This window comes from Pelodiscus sinensis, chromosome 1, assembly GCF_052426305.1.
Source record: "Pelodiscus sinensis isolate ZL-2025 chromosome 1, ASM5242630v1, whole genome shotgun sequence".
In the NCBI taxonomy this organism is placed as follows: domain Eukaryota; kingdom Metazoa; phylum Chordata; order Testudines; family Trionychidae; genus Pelodiscus; species Pelodiscus sinensis.
Genome location: NC_143052.1, coordinates 109,899,941 through 109,926,144, shown reverse-complemented (window position 1 = coordinate 109,926,144; position 26,204 = coordinate 109,899,941). Strand labels below are relative to the sequence as shown.

General features: G+C 43.7%; 1 protein-coding gene across 18 annotated transcripts in view; it reads right to left on the bottom strand.

Moving 5' to 3' along the window:
• Positions 1-26,204, bottom strand: part of WNK1 (WNK lysine deficient protein kinase 1) — a 163,955-nt gene that overhangs the window by 104,729 nt on the left and 33,022 nt on the right. For all 18 annotated transcript variants that reach the window (XM_075940997.2, XM_089775661.1, XM_089775670.1 and 15 more), the window contains exon 2: positions 8,735-8,907. In XM_075940997.2, coding sequence (XP_075797112.2) covers positions 8,735-8,907 — 173 coding nt within the window. The remainder of the gene's footprint in view (positions 1-8,734; positions 8,908-26,204) is intronic.

Here is a 26,204-nt window from a genome sequence, read left to right as displayed (position 1 = left end):
AGAGAAAAGTCACCTATTAGATTTTGAGTTGATAGAACTAGCTATCTATGAAATACCAAACCTCAGCTTGGCCTTCTACTGTAATCATAGAACTGGAAGAGACCTCAGAAGGTCATCAAGTCCAGCCCCCTGCTCTAATCAACCCGGCCAGGGCTTTGTCAAGCCGAGACTTAAACATCTCTAGGGGTGAAGACTCCACTACTTCCCTAGGTAACCCATTCCAGTGCTTCACCACCCTCCTAGTAAAATAGTTTTTCCTAATATCCAATCTGGACCTCTCCCACCACAACTTGAGACCATTGCTCCTTGTTCTGCCATCTGTCACTACTGAGAACAGCCTCTCTCCATCCTCTTTGGAACCTCCCTTCAGGAAGTTGAAGGCTGCTATCAAATCCCCCCTCACTCTTCGCTTCTGCAGACTAAACAGACCCAGGACCCTCAGCCTCTCCTCATAGGTCATATGCTCCAGCCCCCTAATCATTTTGGTCGCCCTCCACTGGACCATCTCCAATGCGTCCACATCCTTTTTGTAGCGGGGAGGCCAGAACTGGACACAATACTCCAGATGCGGCCTCACCAAAGCCGAATAAAGGGGAATGATGACATCTCTGGATCTGCTGGCAATGCTCCTCTTAATGCAACCTAATATGCCATTAGCCTTCTTGGTTACAAGGGGACACTGTTGACTCATATCTAGCTTCTCATCCACTTTAACCCCCAGGTCCTTTTCTGCAGAACTACTACTTAACCGGTTGGTCCCCAGCTTGTAACTATGCTTGGGATTCTTCCGTCCCAAGTGCAGGACTCTACACTTGTCCTTGTTGAACCTCATCAGATTTCTTGTGGCCCAATCCTCCAATTTGTCTAAGTCATTCTGTACCCTCTCTGCGCCCTTAAGCGTATCTACCTCCCCCCAGCTTAGTGTCATCCGCAAACTTGCTGAGGGTGCAATCCATCCCCTCATCCAGATCATTAATAAAGATATTGAACAAAACCGGTCCTAGAACCGAACTTTGGGGCACTCCCGCTAGAAACAGACCGCCATCCTGACATCGAGCCATTGATCACTACCCGCTGGGCCCGGCCTTCCAACCATCTTTCTATCCATCTTACCGTCCATTTATCCAATCCACAATCCCTTAACTTGCTGGCAAGAATATTGTGGGAGATCGTATCAAAAGCCTTGCTAAAGTCAAGGTATATAACATCCACTGACTTCCCCATGTCCACCGAGCCATGTAAGACTACCTAGAAGGCCCCAGTATGGCCAGAGCCTGTAAGCAAGTTGCCACTTTAACTCCATATACATACTTTCAGTAAGCAGGCTAACCCAACCTCCCTATCTAGTTACCTTAGCATTTTGCGGTTTGCATTTGTTTAATTTTGTTTACTACACCCAGACTGTGATTGCTGATAATTCACTTTCATGCATCAGAATCCCAATTCTATAGTTTTAACAAATTGCTGAATTGATACAGTATGACCTCAAATAACAGAAGGTTTCAATTTCTTTTATCCTGGTTCTAACACACTTTATCTATAATTATTCCTTATTAAAATTCACATCTTCCATTCTGCAACACCTGTTCTACCCCCTCATTTTTCCTCTAATGTAGAGAAAATATAATGTAGAGACTATGTAAGAAGCTAGTTCTGTCCACTATCTTATGCAAATACTTCGTTGCCCAGACATGGCAGAGAAAAACAAGACTGGAGAGTATCAATTCTGAATGAATAGAAGTTTTGTTGGGCAGCGAGTGACAGCTACCAAGTCACCACAGCAACCACTCAGCTATTGAAATATTAATCCCAGCAACTCATCCAGGGACCTAAGATACTGTTCAAACTTGCCCCAACTTGACAAATTAAGTTAGCAGTTCTCAAAAGGTCACAAGAGATGCAGATCAGGAAAACTCCATCTGGACTCGTGGCAGAACTCTGGGAAAACGGAGGAACCTTCTAGCCCAAACTGTGCTTTCTACAGAATGGACAGTACAGATTCAACAAATTCAAACCATCTTTCAGTGAAGACATGGCGTAGTCTGAAACTTAACACTCCGCTACCTGTCTGACAGATTATGAACAAGTCTCAAAGCAAGAGCCAGGCCAGAGACAGAACTTGTATTTCAAGGCTTCATTTGTGTCCACTTATATACAGGCTCTTTAATAAACCTCATTACCATAGTCTCTGGACACTGACTAGTAATGAATTAAGCAACGTAACTATCATCTGTCATACCACTTGGTGCTCTTACCTTCTCTCTAGGAAGAGAATTGTGTGTGCAGTGTAGGGTTTTATTTGTTTTAAAAAATATACATGTAGCTATGAGCTTATATTAGAGAAAAAGGTTGAAGAAATGTTCTCTGCACATGCAAAGAAAGGTGATATTTTTGGTAGTTCCTAGTTTATTCTACAGTCTTAGATTAATCCCTGAGAAGGCTGTCTCCTGCATCACCACTAACCAGTTGTCTTAATTCCTGTGACTAAAACCAAGGTCAGTACTATGGGATGCAGACAGACAGACTATCATTTACCCCAGATCATTATCGCATCAGTTCGGGTATCTGTGAATCCACTTCATTAGAAGAACTGGTCTTCATGAGATCATTTGGACCAGTGCCCATAGAGGCTCACAGCTATTAATTCCTATTACCAAAATCTGTCTGGTTCAAAGAAAGCCTTTGCAATGAAGCCTCCCTGGTAATCCTGCTGTAAAACAGCACTGTAGAAGCAATCTGGAGCTAGGTCCAGGGGAAATCATAGCACAATTTAAGGAGAGGAAAAATGACAAAGTCAGTCAAGGAAGGGGACAAAGGGGGGAATGAAAGAGGCTCTGGGTCCCATCAACTACCACTCATGATTTTGGCACCAATACTTTTTGCTATTGACAGTGTCATTCATCTCTAATGCCTATTCCAAGGGTCACAGAATAGTGGCATTCTAAATCAGTTTTTGCTATCTTCAGTTGCATTCTTGATCCTCAAATATGCTGGTCTGCCACCAGTTCCTCACTCAAAGAACTACTGGGCTCATATCATCCTGCATCCCTGCAAGGTTGTTGTAATTTTTGCAAAACACTGCCATAAGCTACCAGTCAAGTCACTATTAAACCTCAGACATTTAAAAAGGAAAAAGGAGAAAAGTTATTCTTGTACTGTCTTCATTGGAAAGGGACATCTTAAAACAAATATTAGTTACCAAACAGCTGCAAACCAGACAGTAAATGCATGGTTTTGGTCATCAGTAATGCAGCACAATCAGAACAAATGCAAAGTTCGATTTGCAAACTGTGCATTAACAACTATTTGTTTAAAGACTAACTGCAATGCAGGGGAAATGGTCTTAATCACTTTATGGTGTACTAGGAGATTTATCTGGTCTTGCATGTGTCCTTAGTTTTCATTTTTTGGAAAATAAAATGAAAATGTACATGCTTCATTTAAATTACAGCTCTGGGGTCAGGCTGGCAATGAGGGATTCAGTATGCAGGCTGCCCTGGGGAGGGAACTATCCCAGCAGCTTGGGGCCAGATAAGAAGCATCTCTCCACAACCACTGCTGCTCCAGTGGACACAACCAGAGGAGGGATGCATGTCCCGTTTGGTCTGCTTTTTGGATTCCCCACCCAGAGTGAGTAAGGTAGCAAACTGTGTACTCCCCCCCCCCCCCCACTCCCTGAGGGAAGGGAACAGCCAGGAGTGTTCCTTTACAAATGGGGGGAGGATCTTCAGCTCCCTCCAACTCCCACTTTAAGGAAACCTGGCGGACAGGAGGCTCTGGGCTAGAACAGTCCTGGACAGGAAAAGGAGGATCAACATGCCCTCAGCCAGATCCTTTCACCTTTCTCTTTTCTGTACAGTTGTATGAGAAGCAATCCCATTCCAGGAACATCCCTTTTTCCTGGCAAAAACCAAAGCCTTCCCTGCTTTTAGTTACGATAAGAGGAAGCTGTATGTTCAAGAATTTAAAGACTTAGCAAAGAGAAAAACTCTCAAACAAGTAGCAGATATGCCTGAGGGTTATTTTCTCCTCACTGCTTGATTTTTATACAATAAATTCAGCTCCTCTAGCCTGGAGAAAAATAACGACTTCAGTAACTAAAGAAACAACATCACAATACGCTCAATGACAGATGAACTGAAATTAGAAGAGATTTTAGTCAGACTGTTTAGAATTTGGTTTGTTTTTGTTGGCACTATCATTCTGGAGAAAAGTCAGATTTGTGAAAAATTGGATATTCTCTCTTTCAACTGAAGTGAGAGTCTATGCTATACACTGAGAGCTTCTCAAAAAGGCCAACGCGATCATTGCCAGTAGTCTGGAGGTAAAACCAAACAGAAAAAGCCACTGAATACTATCAGTTCTTTTCACAGCATAAAGCAGGAATGGGGAACCTTTTTTGTGTTGGGGGCTGCTGATAGGGTTGCCAGATCGTTTCAACAAAAATACCAGACACACTTGACATTACATCACAATCTAAATTACATCTTATTTAGAAAATACCGGACATGTATATTTTCCCATTTATATTTTTTCAATTTGTTTCTCCAACAGAAAACTCAAATACCCGACCGTCCAGTTCAAAACCAGGGGCCGCACACAAGTGAGAAGCAAACGAAGAAGCCCCTGACCGAAGAGGAGAAAAACACTCCCCACATTACCCTTGCACACTACAGCCTATAGATTTTGTATGCTTCAGCACTGGGCAGGATAGTGGGGCTGGAGCGCCAGTGCAGGCTCCCTAAGGCTGAGCCTCAGGTGCTAGATCCAGGCAAGCCAAGGGCCACATCCAGCCCCCAGGCCTGAGGTTCGCCACTCCTGGCATAAAGCAAAATACTTTGTTTTTCTTTTAACAATTATATTTTGTATAAAAAGAGAACCATCAGACTACCTTGTCTGACATAGGAGTCAGATATGGTAATTTGTTTTATTTTAGTTACAGACTCTAATGTTCGTTAGGATTCAGACAGCCAGATGGTTAGCAGGATTTAAGGCAGGGGTGGGCAATAATTTTTCCCAGAGGCAACTTCAAAAAATCTTTTCAAGTAGCCCTGGGCCATCCCGGGAAAGGGCAGAGCCTAAACAGGAAGGAACGGAGCTATCCTACCCACAGGCCATGATCAGTGGCCTGGGGGCAGGGGAGCACAGGAAGCCTCCTCCCAGCCTGCAAGGAGCACATGGCACTTAGAAATGCCACAGGTTCCTCACAGGGCCAGGCAAAGTAAGCTTCACGCAGTTCCCCCGCCCCCAGGCACAAAGCCTCCTCCCACCCTACTAGGAGCACAAGGCGCTTTGTAGCACTGCACGCTCCTCGCAGGAACGAGGGGGGAGAGCAGAGGAGGCTTCACATGCTCCCCCATCCCAGGTCAATCAGGGCCTGGGGGAGCACACGAAGCCTTCTCCGCTCTGCCCCGACCCTGTGAGCAGTGCACAGGGCAGAGCAGAGAAGGCATCGGGCACTCCCCTGCCCTCAGGCCTTAATTGGCCTGGGGGCAGGGGAGCAGCAGGGCCTCAGCAAGCCGGATCCGCCCCACAGAGGCCCGGATCCGGCCCACCCCTGATTTAAAGCCTAAGAGAAGTAATAAAACGTAAACTATAACATTCTACAATACATTATTCTTGCTGTGTTATTAACTTAAAGAAAAAAAGAATGAACAAAATTCTTTAACACTTGAAACGTGGATTCATATTCACAGTATTATGTAAAGATACTTGAGCTGTATTTCTCACAAAAAGGTTCAAGTCATTTGAGACACTGCTGTAATATAAATCAGACAAAATTTACTGAGTTAACTGTTACACCTCGTGGAATAGTTAACTCGAACTAAGGACTTAGTTCGAGTTAACATTTGACTGCCGCGTATAGCCGCGGGCAGTTAGTTCGGACTAAGGGGATTTAAAAATGGCGCCCGGACGGGAAGATGCAAATAAAGCCCGGGATATTTAAATCCCGGGCTTCGTTTGCAACTTTGAATGCCTACATTAGCCTTCCTAGTTCGAACTAGGGGGTTAGTGTAGACATACCCTCACTAACGTACGGCCACACTGTTCCTAAGTACGGATTTTGTTCGTAACTCGGGTTCCAGCTGTATAGGAGGTTGGTCGTAAATACAAACAGTCGTAAGTCGATGCATTTGTAATTCGGGGACCAGCTGTACATGAATAATCAATAAACTTTGGCTTATTGGTTAATCTTATCGACTACATGCATTTCCCTCTGCCCCATTTGTTGCTTCTGTATCAGAGGCAGCAAGGGCCCGGGAGCAGGAGCCAGTGCCCATGAGAAGCTGGCTTTAAGTAGGCTTCCCATGAGCACCAGATCTGCCTCTCCCTCCACCCCCACACTACTGCGCGGAGGATCTGTGGGGCAGGCTGGATGCAGCCCATATGCACAGGGAGATGGCTTTTGGCTCTCCGCGCATTGCAGCTTTGCAGACCTGCCTCCCCGTCCCTAGCTGTGTCCTACAGAGGCAGCTGGAGGGGCAGCCAGTGCTAGGAAGAGCCTGCTTAAAAGATGGTTTCCCTCTCCCCCATCCCTATGTGGTGCCGCCTCTGATACAGAGACAGCAGCATGGGGCAGCAGACAACTGGTCTGCATGGGGAGCTGCTCTGTGGCCATTAGTAAGTCTCAAAAAACAAGCAGTCAAGGTATTTTGACTTAATAGATTATGGACTCATTTACAGGTGACTTTTTCCAGTTTCTACAAGCTGCTTATTTATTCACTACAATTCGAGCCCTGTTAAAGGCTTAAACGACAATTAATGAAGACATTCAATAATTCATTACTCACTCATCCAAAAAACCCACAATTTTAAGGAATTCCAGTTCCAAATAGGCAGGAGCTATGCATATATTCAATGAACATCCCATAACTGTCTCTAGTCTAAGTTTAGAGGAAGTTGCATGGCTGCATTGAGTATGTTCTCTAAGTTTGTACTTACCACTAGAGGGCTCTCTTACAACTTAATTTTCTAATGTTCACTTTAATTAAGGCTTAACAGATTTAGTTTCACAGAGAGCTCTTACAGTCCCAAGTTCATTTTCAGAAATTTTAAAAATTCCTCATTGAATTTCCATTAAATAAAAAGCTTTTCCAATAGCTTTCTTACTTCTGTGTATTTGTCTTGTAGCATCACCCAAAGCAATTATCAGGACCCAACTATGCTAAGCATTGAGCAAAAAAGCAGACCCTGTCTTAAGGAGTTTTAAGCTTGTGACAAGATGGGTGAGGCAATATTTTTTTTGGGTCAAACTTCTATTGAGACAGACACAGACAGACAGACAAGCTTTCGAGCTTATATAGAGCTCTTATTTAAGTCTGGAAAACTTGAAAAGTTCTGTTCATGTTCAAAAGCATGTCTCTTGGCAAAAGAAGTTGGTCCAATAAAAGATATTACTCACCCACCTTGTGTGTCTAATATCCTGGAATCAACACAACTATAAGTACACTACATTAAGTTTCAGGGGGTAGCCAAGTTAGTCTGTACAGGATAAACTTAAACAAATAGGCTGGTAGCACTTTAAAGACTAACAGAACATGCAGATAGTATCATGAGCTTCTGTGGGCACAGCCCACTTCTTCAGATGACCAGAGAGTGTTGGATGTCCAAAATTAAAATAAATAGGGGAGAAGGAAGGGGAAGGGGTGAGAAGAGAAGGAAAAAATGGGAGGTGGGACAAGAAGAGGTAGTGGATATTAAAAAAGTAACAAGGGGAAAAGCCCAGCTTCAGTTTAAGACAAGGGGAAAGGGAAGAGAAACAAAGCAATACAAACAGTGATCTTATCGTTAATCCTTGAAATTAAAAGTAAACCCACCAAAACAATTAACTTTTTCTGCCTGTACACAGGATTGGTGAATAACATAGGCCCATGGTGTCCTGGCTCCAGGAATATTCCTGGAGCAAGGGCCCAGCTCCAGCAAGCTCAGGGCCAGGTGTCCCCCTGGATCCGCCTGCCCCCTATTCACTCCCCTACCAGTGAATCCCCATAGCCCACCTGCCACTCCAGGGCAATTTAGAAAGGCTCAGGAGCCTTCACCAGCTCCACAATCAGCATAATGGGGCTAGAACATGCCTGCTCTGGCCATTACTCTAATTATGGTACTAGTAGCATTTAATTTGACCAGTAACTTTAAAGATTACTAGTAGGGTTACCAAATGGTTTAACCAAAAATACCAAACACCCACCCCCACTCCAAGAAAATTCTGTTGAGGGGAAGATCAAAGTTGTTGAGGAAAAAGACCCAACAACAGTTATTAATTAAAAAAAAAAAAATCAGCATGGACCCTTGTTTTTCCTGCTCCATCCCCGGAGCTCCAGCTGCCCTCTCCCACGCCCCACAGCAGGCCTCTCTGCCAGGGCCCTCCCAGCTCCCACAGTTTTCTTCCTCCCAGCCAAAAGCCCACCACCAGCAGTAGCAGCTTACCTTCAGTGCTGCTGTTTAGGAGCCATGGGTTGCTGATCCCTGTGCTGGGTTAGCAGCAGGGAGAAGAGAAGAAGGGAGGAGAGGTTGTGGGACGCAGAGTAACATCATGATGTCACTGTCATCCCGCAGGATTTTTTTTTTTTTTTTTTTTTAAATATAGACAGAGAAAGCCTTAGTTTTCCTCACTTCTACCAATGGGACTTTAGCCTTAGATATTTTGAAAGAAATACTTGTTTCCATTTTATTTCAACTTTCTGATCTCACATTAATCATTCACACACCCCCTCATATACCTTAGCTCACTTACGTTTTTAAGGTTCCAGATGTCATGAGTTCCGTCACAAGAACGATAAATTTCTTTCCTTTCACTGTAGACTCCCAGGAATCATAGAACCGAACAATATTAGGATGCTGGAGCCCTTTTAGCATTTCAGCTTCCTCTTTAAACCTCTGCCGTTCTGACTTTGATAGCTTCCGATCCTAGTTTAAAAAAAAAAGATCATATATAAAAGCCTATAGGAAAAAGGTTTAAACACAGACAAGATAGCATGCTGAAAAATGTGACAGGCAGTTGATTCTCGCACATTAGTAAGATTCTGGGATAAGAAGGGACTCAGTCCACTCAGAGGCATTCTCTAGCTAACAGTTTGTTCCACCCAACTATCATTCATTTCCATATTGTTTTTAAAAAGGCACAATATAAATACAAAGGCATTCTATTACTATAGCCTCTTACTGGATTCAGTCATTTATGCTGTACAGTTGCTCTCTAGACAGAGTCGCTAAAATTACGGCATATCTACATTTATAGCACTGTGGCAGCACAGCTGCACAAATGAAGCTGTGCTGTTGTAGCATCTATGAAGACACTACCTATGCTGAAAGGAAAGCTTCACCTTTTGGCACAAGTACTCCATCTCTCCCAAAATCAGTAGCTACGTCAATTGGTGAAACCCACTGAGTCACAGCATTATGTACACTGGAAGCTAGACCTGTATTTTCCACACCCAATCAATGTAGTTATATCCATGTAAGTTTGTAGGATATAGACCAGGGCTCCCTCATCTTCTGAGCCCATTATTCTCTCCAGTCCCTGGCCAAAAATCAGAGTCACAGTTACTAATGCTTAGGGGAGGGGTAGATTGACCTAAACAGGCTTCAGGATTGCTTCCTTTGTATATAGGCTCAACATGTTAGGATTCCCCAGCTGCAAACAGCTGAAGATCAAGAGTACAGACATACACTCTGTATTTAGAGATTTAGGACTGGGATCCACACCTAAAACTTAGGACAAACTAGCTACACCAATCAGGGATATTACTTTTACTCACCCAAGAGATAGTTAAGCTAGCCTAAACCCCATTACAACCACTTCTATGTTGACAGAAGAATTCTTCCATCAACCTAGCCATCACCTCTCAAAAGGGTAGATTCACTAAAGCACTTCAAAGTTGCAGTTCTGGCTCTGAAGCCTAGGAAGGAAAGCTGGCCTTCAGAGCCCATGCTGCAACTTCAAAGCACTATTTCTACAACTACTTTTAAAGGACTAGCCCAACCCCCACTAGCCTGAATTTGTGAACCTATGGCTGGGAGGCTCACTACCATGTTACACAGCCATTCCCTAAACGTGACTTCCCAATATTACTCCAGCCACAGATGCTGACCCCATGGGTTACTCCAAAGCAGGAGCACCCACTAGGAAAAAATCAGGGAGTGCCTCAGCAGGCAAGCTCGCCCCTCCTTCTGATCCAAAAAATCCCATCCACTGGTGGCTTGGCTTAACTCCTCTCCCTTCCTCTCAGCACCACCATCAAACAGCTATTTGTTACATTCAGAGTCTCCAGCAAGGAGAAGGAGAAGTGAGGATTTGGCATGCTCAGAGAAGGGGTCAGGAAGAGGCTGGGTAGGCATTGGTTCTGTGGTTGAGCACTTCCCTCCTCTTAGCCAGGGGAGGGGGAGAAAACAGAAGTTGGCACCTTTGAAACTCAGGCTGTCTATACTACAGCTGTGTTGTTCCAGTGCTTCTCATGAAAAATGTGTAGACTGGCATAATTTACTCACTCAGGGGGGTGAACAAAGTAATTTTTTTAGTGGAGAGAGGCCTTGTCTACATTATGAGGTTTGGTCAAAGTTAGCCACAGTAGGTCGATTTCATAGTGAATATTTTTACACCACCAAGCCCCTTCCACCAACCTTTAGAGCTTTTAAAATCAACTTCTGTATTCTACCTTGACGAGAGGAGCAGCACTAAACAGTACCTTCCAGGGTCAAATTTCGGGTAGTACAGACACAGCACTGTTCAAGCTGACGTTCTTGGACTCTAGAACATGTCCTACAGTGCCCCCCTGTGACAGCTCAAGCCAGCCCTTTCAACTCAGCTGCACTCACAGGGAACTTCTGAATTTCATTTCCTGATTGGTCAGCATGGAGCAGCACACTTGATCATGAATGTCCAGGATCGCAAACAAGCACACTTGATCATGAATGTCCAGGGTCGCAAACTAGCTCCAGCAGGAATCATTCACGAGATTACAATATCAGATTGCTGTGTGGGAAAAACAATCTGTACAGGCAGAACTCCAAAGCCAAAGTAGTAACACTGATATCTATGCCAAAATTGCACAGGGCATGGTTGTAAAAGGATATAACAAGGACACCCAGAATTCCTGCATGAACAAAGGAGCTGAGGCAGGCGTATCAGAAGACAAAATGCAAATGGTCAGTCCAGAGAAGAGCAGCGAACATGTCGCTTCTATGGGATTTGGGGGGTGGGGGGATGACGGGGAGGGAACCAAATCACTGTCCATGAATACCTCCCAAGCAATTCTTCAGGCAGCCTCTGGTAACAACAAGGAGGACATCATAGAGGAGAACGCTCATTAAGTAAGCCTAGAGTCTGATGTTACTGACAGCCATAGCCCATTGTTGCCAGATCTTGATGGTGGGGAGGGCACCTCTCAAATTCACATTTGTGATCACACTACAACAGTTACACATAATTGGGTTTAATCTTTAATCTGCACTGAGCAACTGGGAAACAGTGGCAGTCAATCCATCCAAATAGGAGGAGCTTCCTGGAAACATTTTTCAACATACCTGGAGATGGAGTGTGAATCCTCCCTGCACATCTCTCCAAAGTTATCAAGATACTCTGCAATCTCTCAGGTTTCTGCCTTGTTTTGTCCTCCACGGCAAGACACCTTACCACACTAAGCCAGCAGTCAGTGATCTGGCACCACTGCAGCAGCAAGGTCCAGGTTTCTGGTCACATTTATACAGCATGATGCTCTGTCATGCTCTGATTCGAAATCAACTGGTATTGCACATGATGGCCTCGGTGAAGTGGGGGAAGATGTATAACTGATAGCACTGAAGCAATCCACCTGTATTTGCTCATCACCAATAAATTACGTCCCCAGGTTTGCTGCCCTGTTTGCAATTGGCTTGAAGGGATTATCCCAGACAACAGCAAAGCTGCATGGGGGCAAGGGAGAAGAGAACTCTACTAACTAGTCACTCTTCCACCCCAGCTGGCTGCACTGGACTGCCCCACCCCATCCATTCAGGTCAAAGTGGCCAAGGTGGTATGCAGTCTAAAAGCATACTGTGCAGTGCAGGAGGGCCCCCACACAAATGCAGCCCCCTGCCTTTGCAGACATGTGAACAAGGAGGGTGTGAACAATGCAAGCCCCCCTTTCCCACATGTATTCAAAGAGGAAGCAAGCCCTCCTAAGGTGTTGTTTATTATGCCTGCCTGGAAAACAAATTCAGCTGCCCAGCTCTGCAGTGTGTTAATCTTACTCATAGGTGCTCTGTTATCAATTAAAAAATCAGTTTTATACATAAAACATGAGCTTTTTGCTATACAGTGCTTCATTCACTGTATGAGAGAGTTAACCTTCTGTTTTCCTTTGTTTTTCAAATGTATCCTCCAATATATTTCCCCCTCCCTATGCAGCTGGAACCCCCACTCCTCCAGTATTAACAGGACGTTGTGAGCAAGACACAAGAAATCATTCTTCTACCCTACTCTGCATGGATTAGGCCTCTATTGGAGGACACAAGTTCTGGGCACTACATTTCAAGGAAGATGTGGAGAAATTGGAGAAGGGTTCCAGAGAAGAGCAACAAAAAATGATGAAGGGTCTAGAAAATAGGAGCTATGAGGCAAGGCTAAAGGAATTAGGCTTGTTTAGTCTGGAAAAGAGAAGACGACAGAGGGGACATGTTAGCAGTTTTTAGATATCTAAAGGTGTCACAGGGAGGAGGGGGGGAATTGGCCTCTGCTGATAGGAGAAGCAGCAATGAGTTTAAACTGCAGCAAGGCAGGTTTAGGTTGGACATTAAGACGACAACAACTTCCCAACCATCAGGGTGCTTAAACACTGGAATAAGTTGCCTCCCTAGGTAGGCTATAGAATCTCCAACACTGGAAATATTTAAGAGCAGGTTAGACCAACATCTATCAGGGATGCTAGAGACCATGCTGGGTTCTGCCATAAGGGCAGGGCACTGAACTTAATGATCTCTCGAGGTCCCCTCCAGTTCCAGTGTTCTAGGATTCTATTTCTATGAAACACCTCTTGAAGGTATTCAGAGCTCATAATTATAACTTTAACATGCAGCTTATCATTGCCTGCTTAGTAAAAACTACTCAACCGCAATGGGCTACTTTAAAACATGTATGTCTCAAATTAATTATATTTTATAATCGAGTTTCAGCATTATCTGAAAATAAAAGGCTGAACCGATACGATTGAAAAGTCATATTAGAGATGTTAAATGACATTTAATCTGCTGATCGACTAGCCCCGGGAAGTAGCCCCACTGCAGCTCTATCTTTTAAATGCATTAAGAGCCACCAGGCTCTTAATATATTTAAAAGGCTGAAGCATGGGGTGGGGACCCAGGCACAAGCAAGGAATCAGCTGTCCCAGTTTGCACCCAGTCCCCCACTATGCCTCTGCCTCCCCTGTTCCTCCCCATCACAGAGATGATACTGAGGGGAGGGGACACCAGTTTTTAAGTCAGCTCCTTCCATCCCCGGGCTCCTGCTCCCCGCTCTTGCTGCCTCTCTTTGAGAGTACTAGTTGATGATAAACACATGATTATTGGATAGTCAGCTAGTGACTTTACTCATCGCTTCTCCCCCCACCTTGCTGCCTCTAAGAGAGAAGCAACAAGTCCAGTCACTAGTTGACTATCTGAAAAGCATATGTTTATCAGATAATCAACGAGTCACTTACATCCCTAGGTCATATTATAAGCTTATGGCTTATAGGTAATTTAACATTCAGTATTGCCAATTCTTCCCATTTCAGCAATTTTTGTTAACTTTCCAAACCAACAGCACATACTTGCCCAAGACCCATATGCAGCAACATATATGTTTATAGGTCATTGTACATCTCAAATGTAGATCTGACTTGAGACTAATATGATCTTTTGTCCCCCCACCCAAAATAAGAGACCACAAAAGCTCTGGATAAGGACCAGTTCAACTTGAAATAGTACTGGTTTCAACAATATGAAATCAATAACAATTAAAAGTAATGCACCACATTTTTAAAATCCACATATCAGCATATCTGTATCAGAAGAACTGCATCATTTACACATACTTCCTGGCAAAAGCTCTCAATATTTGGGCCAGCACATAAAACCTTCAATATGAGATACTCTGCTCTCAGTACTGGGTGTATTACATTCCTGGCCACTATCCCAGGGCCTTGACGCCAAATATTTTTTGAAGCATCTATATGCCTGTGTTAATATTACACAATAAATATTCACATACTGAAATGACGTTAAATTGGAGATTAGCCAAAAAACAAAAAGAAATATTTTGAATATTTAAGATCAGCTTTTATTATTGAAAAATATTATTATAATAAGCTTAAGAGCTTGCTAAATAATTATAGACAAAAACTTAAAACCATTCAAGACAATCGGGAAACAAAGTTATTTCTCTCACTACAGTCTTGAGTTTCTCTGAATTTGTCTACAAGTAGTCCTATTGCTACAATTTTCTAGGTGTATAGAGTTCCTCAAAATGCAATTAAAAAAGAAATGTTATGCTATCTAAAGTGACATAGCATAAGCTTCACTGAAATCAGTTTGCATTACATTAAGCTCTCATATTGTAACTACCTCACTTCTAATCTCAAACTCGCACCATTCACCTTACCCACATCCTAGCAATGCTACCAGCATAGCTCAAAACAGAATTTAACTAGTGCTTCCTGGCCTCATACATACTCATAATAGGCCTACACATATGTTCACCCATTTGTCCTCACTAGTCACATTAAGCCTTATGGTCATATTCCAACAAATCTTACTGTTGTGCTGAAGACTGACATTCAACACAGAGTACTGGACGAGTCATAGCAAAAAGCAGTAAGTTGAGTAACTAAGCATCTGCACTAGAAGTCACATTGCCCTAATAACCTGGGACAAGTTTGCACATTTATAAAGTATACCAACAAGTTGGAAGTATCTTTTCACAACTAAAAAAAGGCAAATACTTTCATATTTTAACTTTTCAGACCTGTGCAGAAAGCAGGACACCACTTGTCCATTGGACCACACTTAAGTACCAACTTTACCTTAATGCTACACAGGTCTACACCTAAAATGCTGCAGCAGTGCATCTAGTACCACTTCATAAGAACGGCAATACCAGGTCAGATCAACGGTCCATCTAGCCCAGTATCCTGTCCGCCAACAGTGGCCAATACCAGATGTCCAAGAAGGAGGGAACACAACAGGTAATCCTCATGTGATCCCTCCTCTGTCACCCACCTCCAGACAAACAGAAGCTAGGGACACCATTCCTACCCATCCTGGCTAATAGCCATTGATGGACCTCACCTCCATGAACCTATCCAGCTCTTTTTTGAAGCCTGTTAAAGTTCTAGCCATCACCACATCCTCTGGTCAGGAGTCCCAGAGGCTGACTGTGAGCTGAGTGAAGAAAAACTTCCTTTTGTGTGTTTTAAACCTGATGCCTATTAATTTCATTTGGTGACCCCTAGTTCTTATATTGTGGGAATAAGTAAATAACTTCCTTATTCACTTTTTCCACACCAGTCATGATTTTAGAGACCTCTATCATATCCCCCCTTAGTCTCCTCTTTTCTAAGCTGAAAAGTCCACGTCTTTTTAATCTTTTTAATTTCATTCAAGACTCTGCCACACCAATGGAAGTCAATCCACCTCCATGAGAGACAGTAGCTAGATCAACAGAAAGCCCTGCTGCCTACATATCACTGTCTATATTGAGGGCTATGTCAGTATAACTGCATGTTGTCATTCCCCAGAGTGACGTTATACTGATTTAATCCTGTAGCATAGACCTGACTTTAGACACATTAGTTTTCCTTCCACTTTCCATAATCACACTCACAACTACTACAAGATTCCCCTCACTGTTAAGGCATATCCATGCAGGCTTAGAGAAGAATGTTAAAGGTATTTAGAAAATAAATTTTTCATGAACTCAGGCACAATTATGTGTTTAGTTTGTGCACTTGCAAATATTACCAAATCATGTATTTGCACAAAAACAAAAGGACTAGTTACACATCAAAATGGTCATTTGCACTTGCAAACAAACTGCTTTTAGATGTACTTAACTAGACATTTTAAAAATTTAGTCATCTAATGATGGAACTGACGAGTTTAATATTCGTCTTTTTAGGCTAAGCCTACTCTATCACTTTGCTGCACTGCAGCTTTCTGACTCACAGGTATAAAAACACACATACACCTCAGCACAGCAAGTTGCAGCGCTGAAAGCACCAAACGTAAACAGGCTCCCAACACAGTTAACTACTTCCCTCATGGAAGTGGTTTACATTCAGGATGTTAAGGACTAGTAGACTATCCGATAAGCAAATGCTTATTGGATAGTCTGTCGACTAGTCAATTCCTCCCCCCAAACCCGCTGCCTCTATCAGATCAAGGCAGCAAGGGGAGTGGGGGGGGGGGGGGGAAGAAGAGATACTTCAAAGTAGCAGCACTGCACAGCTGAGCCAGGGATCAGCTGTGCAGCGCTGCCCCTTTAAAACACCAAAGCACTGTTGAGGTTGGGGTCAGCTGGAGACTCCCTAGCTAACCTCAGGTTCTGTGCAGCATTTCCCCAGAATCCGGTGTTAGCTGAGGAGTCGCCAGCTGATCTCGGGTTCTGCTGAAATGCCACTGAGCCCCTTTGAAACACCAAGGCAGCGTTTCAAAGGGGCAGCCGTACAGCTGATCCCCGGCTCAGTTGTGCAGCAGCTGCCCTGGGGCAGAGCTGTTGAGCTCAAGGTCAGCTGGGAAGTCCCTCACTGACCTCAGTCTCCATGGCTTTGAAATGCACAAGAGCCCCTGCTGGGGACTCGTGTACATTTCCAAGCAGGCAAGCCCCTGTGCAGCCAGGAGGCAGAGGGACTTCCCTCTGGCCCCAGGCTGCACATGGAGTTCTGCATTCCTCCTTTGATATACAAGAGCCCCAGCAGGGGCTCTCCTACATCTCAAAAGAGGAATGTGGACATAACTATGGACTAGTCAATTAACCACAATTTAACATCCTTAGTTTACATGGAGAGTGCTCTCCCAGCACTCCTGCTGTGGTCACACTCATTTTCAAGTCACTGCCACAGAAGCACTTTAATTTTAGAAGTGTAGACAAAGCCACTAGTTTAGAGCCTAAAACGTATTAGTACTATAGTAAGAGTTGTGTGTGTGTGAAAATGGACTATAACTCCCATCCACATATTCACATTTCACTACTCTACTGAGCTGTCTGAGACCTTGTCTTCATTTACAGCACTGCAGCTACACAGCTGAGCCACTAGTGTGTAGTGAACATGCTACCTTCACTTATGGGACAGTATCTCTCATCATCATAAAGCACTTTCCTACTCCTGGAGATTATAAGATATGTTGACTGGAGAAGCCCCCCTGTGGGCATAGCACTGTCCCCACCAGTTACATCAATAAAAATATGTTGTTCAGGGGGTATAGATTTTCCACACCAAATGAGGCAGCTGGACTCAAATTTGTTGAGCAGACCAGGGCTGAGTATGTAACAACCTGATTTCCACAAGGAAGATCAGGGACCTTAACTATCACTTGAATAAAAGCAAGAACTCTTAGCTACTGTTTCTTAACAACTGGACCCTTTACTGAATTTATGAAATAATCCATCACCACGATGTAGTCAGCCAACCCTGTTACAGAGGTACAAAGTGGCACAAAAGCTATGAAGAAAAAAAGCGGCATTACCAAAATGAATTACCAAGTCACCAATATCAACAGATTTGTGAGACAGTGGTTCTCAACCTTTTCTGTATCAGGACTCTTCCCCGTGCCTCTAGCCAAGATAGATCTGGAATACCCTCCCTTTCAATAACAGAGGAATGGCAAGGTTGTTACAATCTCTAGGTAGAGAGCCGATGATGCAGAATAATCATTGCCTCAATACTACTCATCTGAAATCCATCTACAAAAAAAAAATTGAATTTTTCAGGTTCCACATTTGAGGCCTGCTATAAAGTTCATTTTTTACCTCCCAAAATTTGAAACTAGAGAAATAGTAATGAAGGTTGGAAAACTGAAGGCAAAGAGGAGATTGTTCATAACAGGTTAAATTCCTCCACTTAAATTAACTGATTTCAAGGGCACCCAAATTATATGGACAGGAGCCCTATTTAGCATTTTGTAAATCTGAATAGGTATGTAAGGTGATCATTTTAGCACATACCTACTGCTCTGAGTCACTACCAATTCCAAGTATTCTGACTAGGATGTTGAAAAGCCAGCAGATTAACATTAACAAGCTTCAAGCAGAGTAAAGAGGAATAAGTCAAACACCACAGAACATGCTAAAAAAAAGCAGCTAAGTGGTGTTTGCACTCAGTTCAGCAATGCAGATCCAACTACAGTGACAGGAGAAACAATTATGAATGAACAGCAGAAGAGACTGGAATCCTGACATCCTTCATTTCAATGAGTTAATAGAAATTCATACTACTGCAACCTTTTGGAGGAGGGCGGCAAGGAATGGCTCGTTCACTGAAATGGAACAAGAGTAAAAACAAGCATCAAAATCTAAAATTTACAAGAAATAATGTCATCATTTGGCATTTTCCAGGCACCAGGCTACACTACCAAGGCGATCAAGTAGTTAAAATCCATTTTAAGAAGTGAAATTGAGAAGGGTCTGACAGCCTGAATATTTTTAGTGTTGCATAAAATGGACAGCATTGTTCTTCCTCAATTGATATCCACCCCCAAGGTCTCAGTGTCATGCCATACAACCACAAGGTTGCCTTCAGAATACAGTGGAGCAGATGCATCAAGCCCACACTGTTCATTTCATTTGTTTCTTTCCACCTACATTAAATTGTTTTGACAATCCAGAAAAAAAATAAGCAAGCAAGACTGTCTGGCACATGACCTGTACTTTGTAGAGCCAGGATCCTGGCAGCAAGACAGGCAGCAAGAGGAACAATTGTTCAAGTCAGTACCACTCCACTTTTCTTCTTGGCAGATGCTATTTATCAATGCATTTTCCATTGCAATATCTTTCAGTTGGGGGACAGCTGTCTGTATCAGAGTTGTTGTATATGGTGCAATAATGGATAAAACATTTCAAGTCAGACATGCCAAGCAAGGTACAGCCTCACCAACTCCCTTCCCTCTGGTGTTTTGATCGCAAAGAGAAAACACCAACAGAAACAAGCATAATCCTTCCCTATCTCTAAGATCATGTCTACACTTTAAGAGGTCAAATCTATTAGTCAATTTCTGGTCACCCAGAATTTTTGCAAAGTGGAAGGTCTGTGTCCCCAGTAGAAAGATTAGATAGTAACTGAATAGCCATGTAACCGCATCAAATTTAAGCAGTCCCACAACTACTCAATAGTCTCCAGGATGCAGGGACTATCACAGGCAGCAGTGCAGGGTGGAAGCAGCCTGTGTATGTGGAGGGTCTGAATTCCCACAGGCCAGAGGGATTCCAAGGTGGGAGTTCCAAGCTCTCCGTGGCAGACCCAGGCTCACTACAGACAGACAAAGGCTGATCCATGGGATGCCAGAGAGGCCTCCTGCCTCCCCTTCTTCCTCTCTCCTGTTGCCCCCCCCCAACACACACACACACACACACACACACACACACACACACCCACCCACCCTCTCTAGGAGGCAGCAGGGGGAGGCAGAGATGCATCTGTGGAGCCGGCACGTGCCAAGAGCCGACTTAAAAGTTGGCTCCCCGTGTGTATCAGCTCTTCACTCTCCGCACTGGTTCCCCCTCCTCCCTTGCTGCTTCTGATACAGAGGTAGCAAGGGGGGGGTTGCATATAGTTAACAGGATTAACCAATAAGCCCAGGCTAATCATTTACATTGTGTGGTCTACACGCTGACATCACTAGTCTCCACTGTGGGGAAGAATTGAATGTACTTAAACGTAGCGCATACCCATTAGGGAGACTGCTGTTTTCTTTAAGAGCGATGCACTGTGGGTAGCTATCCCACACTGCCTGCACCACTTCGCATTCTGGGTTATGCTCCTGGTGCACGCCAGAACCAAATCTGTGCAGCAAATTGTTATAGGTTCATGTCAGTGTCCCCTAATGTGCTCATCTCCTCCTCCCTTGCTTTAGATCAATGGGAAACAGTCTGTCGGTGCTTTTTTGGTCCTGCTTGTCCACACAGATGCCATATCAATGCAATCATGGCCACCATGATGGATCCTGTTGTGCATCAAACCACTATAATGTTGATGTCTACCTTGGTGCACCTAATGGTGCAATATTTCAAGACTATAAGCACAGCATGTCAGGAAGAGGATGACTAAGAAGAATTTCCTCCATCTCGGGGTCCTACAGGCAGGCTGTATAGGCAAGATGTAGCTTAAGTTCCCATAAGACGTACTAGCCTTTTGGCAGCTCAATGTATCCACATATTCATTTACAGCTGGGTCTTGATAGAAAAGCCAAATGAAACCCTGTTTTTAGGAACAGCTAACACATTTGAGATTCCCAATAGGTATCTTCATGTACAACAAAAAGAATGGGTGCTGCTAAACATATCATTTAACTTGTTAGGTGCATGTTACCACCACCTTTTAAATCAGGCAATACTACAATGCACTGGGTCCATATTATGAATCAATTCAACAGCTAATTCAGTCTGGAAAAATGTTAGTCTCTCTGTAGCATTACTTCAAGTATGTAACTTGGAGAGGTTCAGGGCTCGGCAGTAACAAAGTTAAGTACGTCCCTTTTTGTAATAGTCAATACTACAACAAAATAGTAAGCCTTTTAAAACAAATGATTGTTTACACTTACAATGAAGCCTAGCCTGGTTTACATCTCATCTTTTTAGACAGAGCTATATATTGCAGCCACACTGCACTTTGCTCTACCAAAACAAACACAGAAGCAACAAACAGGATAATGGACAGAAAAATATTTATACAATAGAAGCACTTACAAATAATTTTTCATTGTTATCAGGTTGTCTGTCTACTTGCTCGTAAGGACTAAACAATCAAGTGTTTACAATACCTATACACAATGCTTCAACACAGGGCACTGGCAGAAAGAAAGCAATTGCCTTCGAGAAAGTTCTAATATAAAAGGAACAAAGCAGGGCAACAGCCTTTTCAACCTTTGTTCAGTCATCTCATTTCAACAAAGTTCAGAGAGAGACTATACTTAGGGTCCAATTCTTCAAATACTTTTCACATATCACCAGATCAGAGGTTCTCAAATTGTGGTCCATGAAGATCTATTCAGGTGGTCCACAGAAGTGCTCCCTCTAACATTTTCTATTCTTGGGCGGGTTGAAATTTCCTATGTGCAATACCAATATTGACATAATGTGTCTGTGCACACTACCAGTACTAACAAAAAACCTAGAGATAAATATATATGTTAAACCAGTGGTCTCCAACCTTTAAACACAAAATCATTTTGAATTTAAGTGCAATCCAAGATCTACCTCAGACCCAAATACGCTTGCCCCGCGTCCTTCATGCCCCTTCTCTGAGGCCCTGCCCCTGCTCACTCCATCCTCCCTCCCTCTTCCATCCTCCCTTCCTTTCACCAGGCAGGGGCAGAAGGGTTGGGGCACAGGCTCTGGTCTTGGGCTAAGGGATTTGGACCGTAAGAGAGGGTCTGAGCTGAGGCAGCGAGCAGCAGGAGGTTCAGGGTATAAGCTCTGTAAGGGAGTTTGGATCCAGGGGCCTCAGTCTAGGGCAAGGCTTTGGGGTACAGAGAGGGTTCATGACTGGGGCAGGGGCTTGGGATTCGGGCTCCAGCTGGACATTGCTTACCTGAGGTGGCTCCTGGGTGGTGGTGCAGTGGGGCTAATGCAGGCTCACCCCTGCTCTGGCCCTGCAACACACTCAAAAGCAGCCAAGCAGCCAGCTAACTCCCTCCATCCCAAGTCCTGTGCCACCTTCCCCCCCGCCCCACATCCTTTCTGTGGAGATAGAACACGGTGGCGGGGGAGGGGGCGGAAGAAGAGGACAGGCAGCTCCAAGGTAAAAGGCAGGAGATGCATAGCAGTGAGGGAAGGGTTAGCTGAAGCGCTGTGCTTCATAGCCTCTTGGCCAAGCCAGTCAGGATCACCTCTCAGAGGCTCCAACATCTATCTGGTTGGCAACCACTGTGGTAAACAGTCCTTAGGTGTGGAAGAAAATATTAAAACAAGGCATAGTTAACAAGGAGTAGTACTTACAATATTTAATATAAAAATCAAATAAAGAAAATTAACGCTACCCTTCGAGTACATGTATTACCCTTTCTAACAACTCAAGCTAGTGAACACATCAAAATGCATATTATCCACACATAGCTCAGCTTTAAGATGCTAAACAAATCTATGAGCCAACTAGAAATAATCATGTTCTCCTTGCCAATATTAATACAATATTTACTGACACCAAAAAGGAGAGTAAAAGACATTCACTCAAGCTTATACATTTCTCTGGGGAATGTTTAGGATCCATGTTATCCAGGAACAAGTGAAACAGAGACCCGTAAAAAGTTCTCCTGGTTTGAAAAACGGTCACCTTGTGTGTGTCACCATCTCAAAGAGTAGAAAGCCTCAGAGAAAATTAACACATGGCTTCAGGATTTGTAGAGAGATCCATGTTTCAAACAGCTTGCAAATGAGATTTCATCCTACAAAACAACTAGCATCACACCTACTACTTGCTACTTCTGACTCATAAGAACTAGAAGTCTATCAAAGATCTGGCCTTAATGCAATACAATATACCATGTATTAATTAGAACAGGTTTTTTAAAAAAAATCATGAAGATGAGTTTTAGATATCTACAACACTCCAAAAAATTGTTACAAGAATCTTTATTTCTTAAGCCTTAAGCCATTAGCACCTATGTAAATTGTTTGAAATATAATTATGCAAATGGCCTGGTGCACATACACACCTCATGCAGCCTGCTTCCCCACCCTCAACTCCAACCCAGCTAGCCAGAAACAGTCTCTCTCCAATCTGGACTGCAGCAAGTGAATCAGGACACGCCCCGAACAAAACTTCCCCCGGCCTCCACCTCACTGCACAATGCCAGCATCCACCTATTCACGCACCCACCCTTGTGCCATCTGCGTCTCCCATCCCAGCAAGGGGCTGGGATAAAAATCCTACTTCTCAGACTTGCAGGCACCAGCAGCCTAGATAGAAATCAGGACAGCACACAGCACAAACTTGCTGTCCAATTCTGCCTCATCCCAATGCCAAAACCCACCCACCCCCATGTCTTCCACCTATCCCATGCGGTCAGTCTCCCCTTCCCCTTTCCAGCCCAGGAGGCTTGAGGAGAGTGCTGGATTTCTGCCTCTCTCAGCAGAGACTGGACTCTCCAAAATCCCCTCTCCTTGACTACCCATAATCACTTACTCTCACCCTCATCTCCCCAAACTCCCCTACAACTTCCACCCAGACATTTACTCCCTCCTCATCTCTCCTCCATATGTGCTCTCAGAGCTCCTTCATTTCTGCTCAATGAGAGGGGCCCTCCTCCAGTTGGTCAGCTGAGCTCCCTGCACAGAAGCTCTGAGCCTCTGGGTGTGGCTCATTAAGTAGCTGCGCCGTTACACAGCTTACCTGGAAGCTTGGTCCACAAGTTATTCCTTCTAAGATGAATGCTGGGTGCCGGCACACAACAGAATGAAGGGCCGGCCACCCAACCAAATAGCAATATGCAGGCATGGCTCTACTTATTAGGTGCCTGGACCCTAAAGACGACTTACTTTAAGTGACATGATAGCCAGGGAGAGAATATGGGTTATGTGGGAGGGAATAGTGGGTTAAGAAGTGGGATTGGGGGGGTGGGAAATTGAGACAAGCAAGGCTGTGGCAGCCAGAGAAGCAATTTTCCCAAGTTTCATGGCTGCCATGACAGGAGGAGACACACCACTACCCCCAGCTTGGGGACTGTGGCACCCAGTTCCAGCTCGGTAGCTGCTGAGGGGGAAGAGACATTTGGAAAGATCATTAAGACTATGTCTATACTGCAAGCCTCTTTCGAAAGAGGCTTTTTCGAAAGTATCTTTCGAAAAAGCCTCTTTTGAAAAAGAGTGTCTAGACTGCAAGCAGTACTTTCGAAAAAGCAAGCTGCTTTTTCGAAAGAAAGCAGCGAGTGAGTCTGGATGCTCTCTTTCTAAAAAGCCCTGTTGGCATTCAAGAACACCTTTTTTCGAAAGAGCACTTTCGAAAAAGGCGTTCTTCGTGAAATGAGGTTTACCGTCGTCGAAAGAAAAGCCGCGTTCTTTCGATTTAATTTCGAAAGAACGCGGCTGCAGTCTAGACACAGGGGAAGTTTTTTCGAAAAAAGGCTACTTTTTTCAACAACAAAAAAAAACCCTGAGTCTGGACACAGCCTAAGTGGTCAGCAATTCTGAAGTGGTCCACAAAACACCATTTATTTATTTTTTAGAACCTGCACTAGATTATTCCCCCCCCCCCCCCCCCTCCATGCAGACCTTCATGTAGATAGCTAGAGATCAAGCTCTTCTGAGTTGCTATATTTATGGAACATCAAATGAGCAAGTTCTGAATGAAGCAGTAACCTTATGCGTACTCCTTATCTCAGAATCTGTTACAGTCAATGTTTATGTAATAGCCATTTGTGTTCTATTTCTCAGCTAAAAGACCACCTGTTAGAAGTCTACCCAGCAACATACCATCTACAAACTTTTTGATAAGACTCACTTAAAAAAGGCACCCTGCACTAAGACAACTTATTTAGCCCTGTGCTACATACCTTACTGCAACCTCCTTTCACTTAGTAAATGTTTGGTCTTCACTTTTGATAATCTACATAATTGATTCAGATAACTGTCTTAGCTAGCAATCCAACAAAAATTCCTACTCACACAACAGTATTCCAATACTTCACTATACCAGGCACTGGCTTATTTTATGGCGGTTGGGGGGGGAAGGAGGGGAGAGAGAGAATGGATCATTGGAGAAGTATGTATTCACTTCAGAGTTTACTTTTTCAGAACCTGGGATTTTTCAATGGGCCAGCAGTTCCCAAGTTGATCCCTTTAAGCAACCGTTCCTCCTTCTACACCCTAAAAATAAAAAAACATACAACATTGACAAGGCAAATCTAAAGCTTTCTGTGAAGCTATAGCATCATCCTTTGGTCTTGTGCACATCGATCTGCTGCCTCAGGAATTCCATGCGCACATACATGATCTCTGAATCCATGTTTTTTCTAAAAGATGAAGTCATTGTGTAGAAACCACTACCACCTAATGCATTATGTGTAAGTAGAGAGAAGGAAAAGTCACCTTCTGCAGTAACTGACATTCTTTGAGATGTGTCTCCCTTCAGATGCCCCACTTCACATGACTGTACCCCTGTGCCTCTACTCTGTGAATTTTTAGAGCAATATCCTGTTAGTTCATGCACATGCTCTCCCATCTCACACTGTCAGTGGCAATTAACTAGTGTTGTGTGACCACTACCACCACCACCATTCCTTCTGTACTGCAGAGGACCTTCCAAGAACTCCAAAATAGAAGGGAAAATGGGTAGTAGTGTTTCCAGATGGGTGCACATCTCATGGAACCCTGGTTACTGTAGCCGTTGAGTAACTATTTCTTTTTCTCCAAGTGATATTAGTGTGGGTATTCCACTTCAGGTAACCCTAGAGCAGTGCCCCCTCAGTAGAAGGGAGAAGTTTTGGAGCTGGAGCTGTGATCAATGATAGGACCATGACGCATAGTAAAGTGCCAAATGAAGAGTCTTGCTTGATTCCATGTACTGAATGAATGTGTAGGCTAGTGCAAAACTGGCTGCTTTACATATGTCTCTAACAGGTATATTAAGGAAGTCTACTGGTGGACAGCAACCTCGCAGAATGTGTTCTAACCTCTGGTGACGCCGTAGTTAGTGTTTATGGTAGGAGAGGTAAATGCACTCAGAAATCCATTTGGAGAGTCTGTTTGGATATGGCTTCTCCTTTACATTTATCCTTAAGAGAAACATCTTTACTGCTTTCATAAATGATTTAGTCCATTCAAGATAAATTAGTGGCCTTCTCATTTCTAGAATATGGAGTGCCACTTCTTGTCTGTATGTGGAAAAAAGTAATAAGATGGATGCGTTGGTTGAGATTTGAAGACTTGTACTTTAGGTGAAAATTTATGACATGATTTTCGAGTGACTTTGTTCTTGAAGATGATCATGTATGGGGAGCATCCAATAAGAGTCCCAAGTTCCCCCAAATCTTGTGGTGTGATG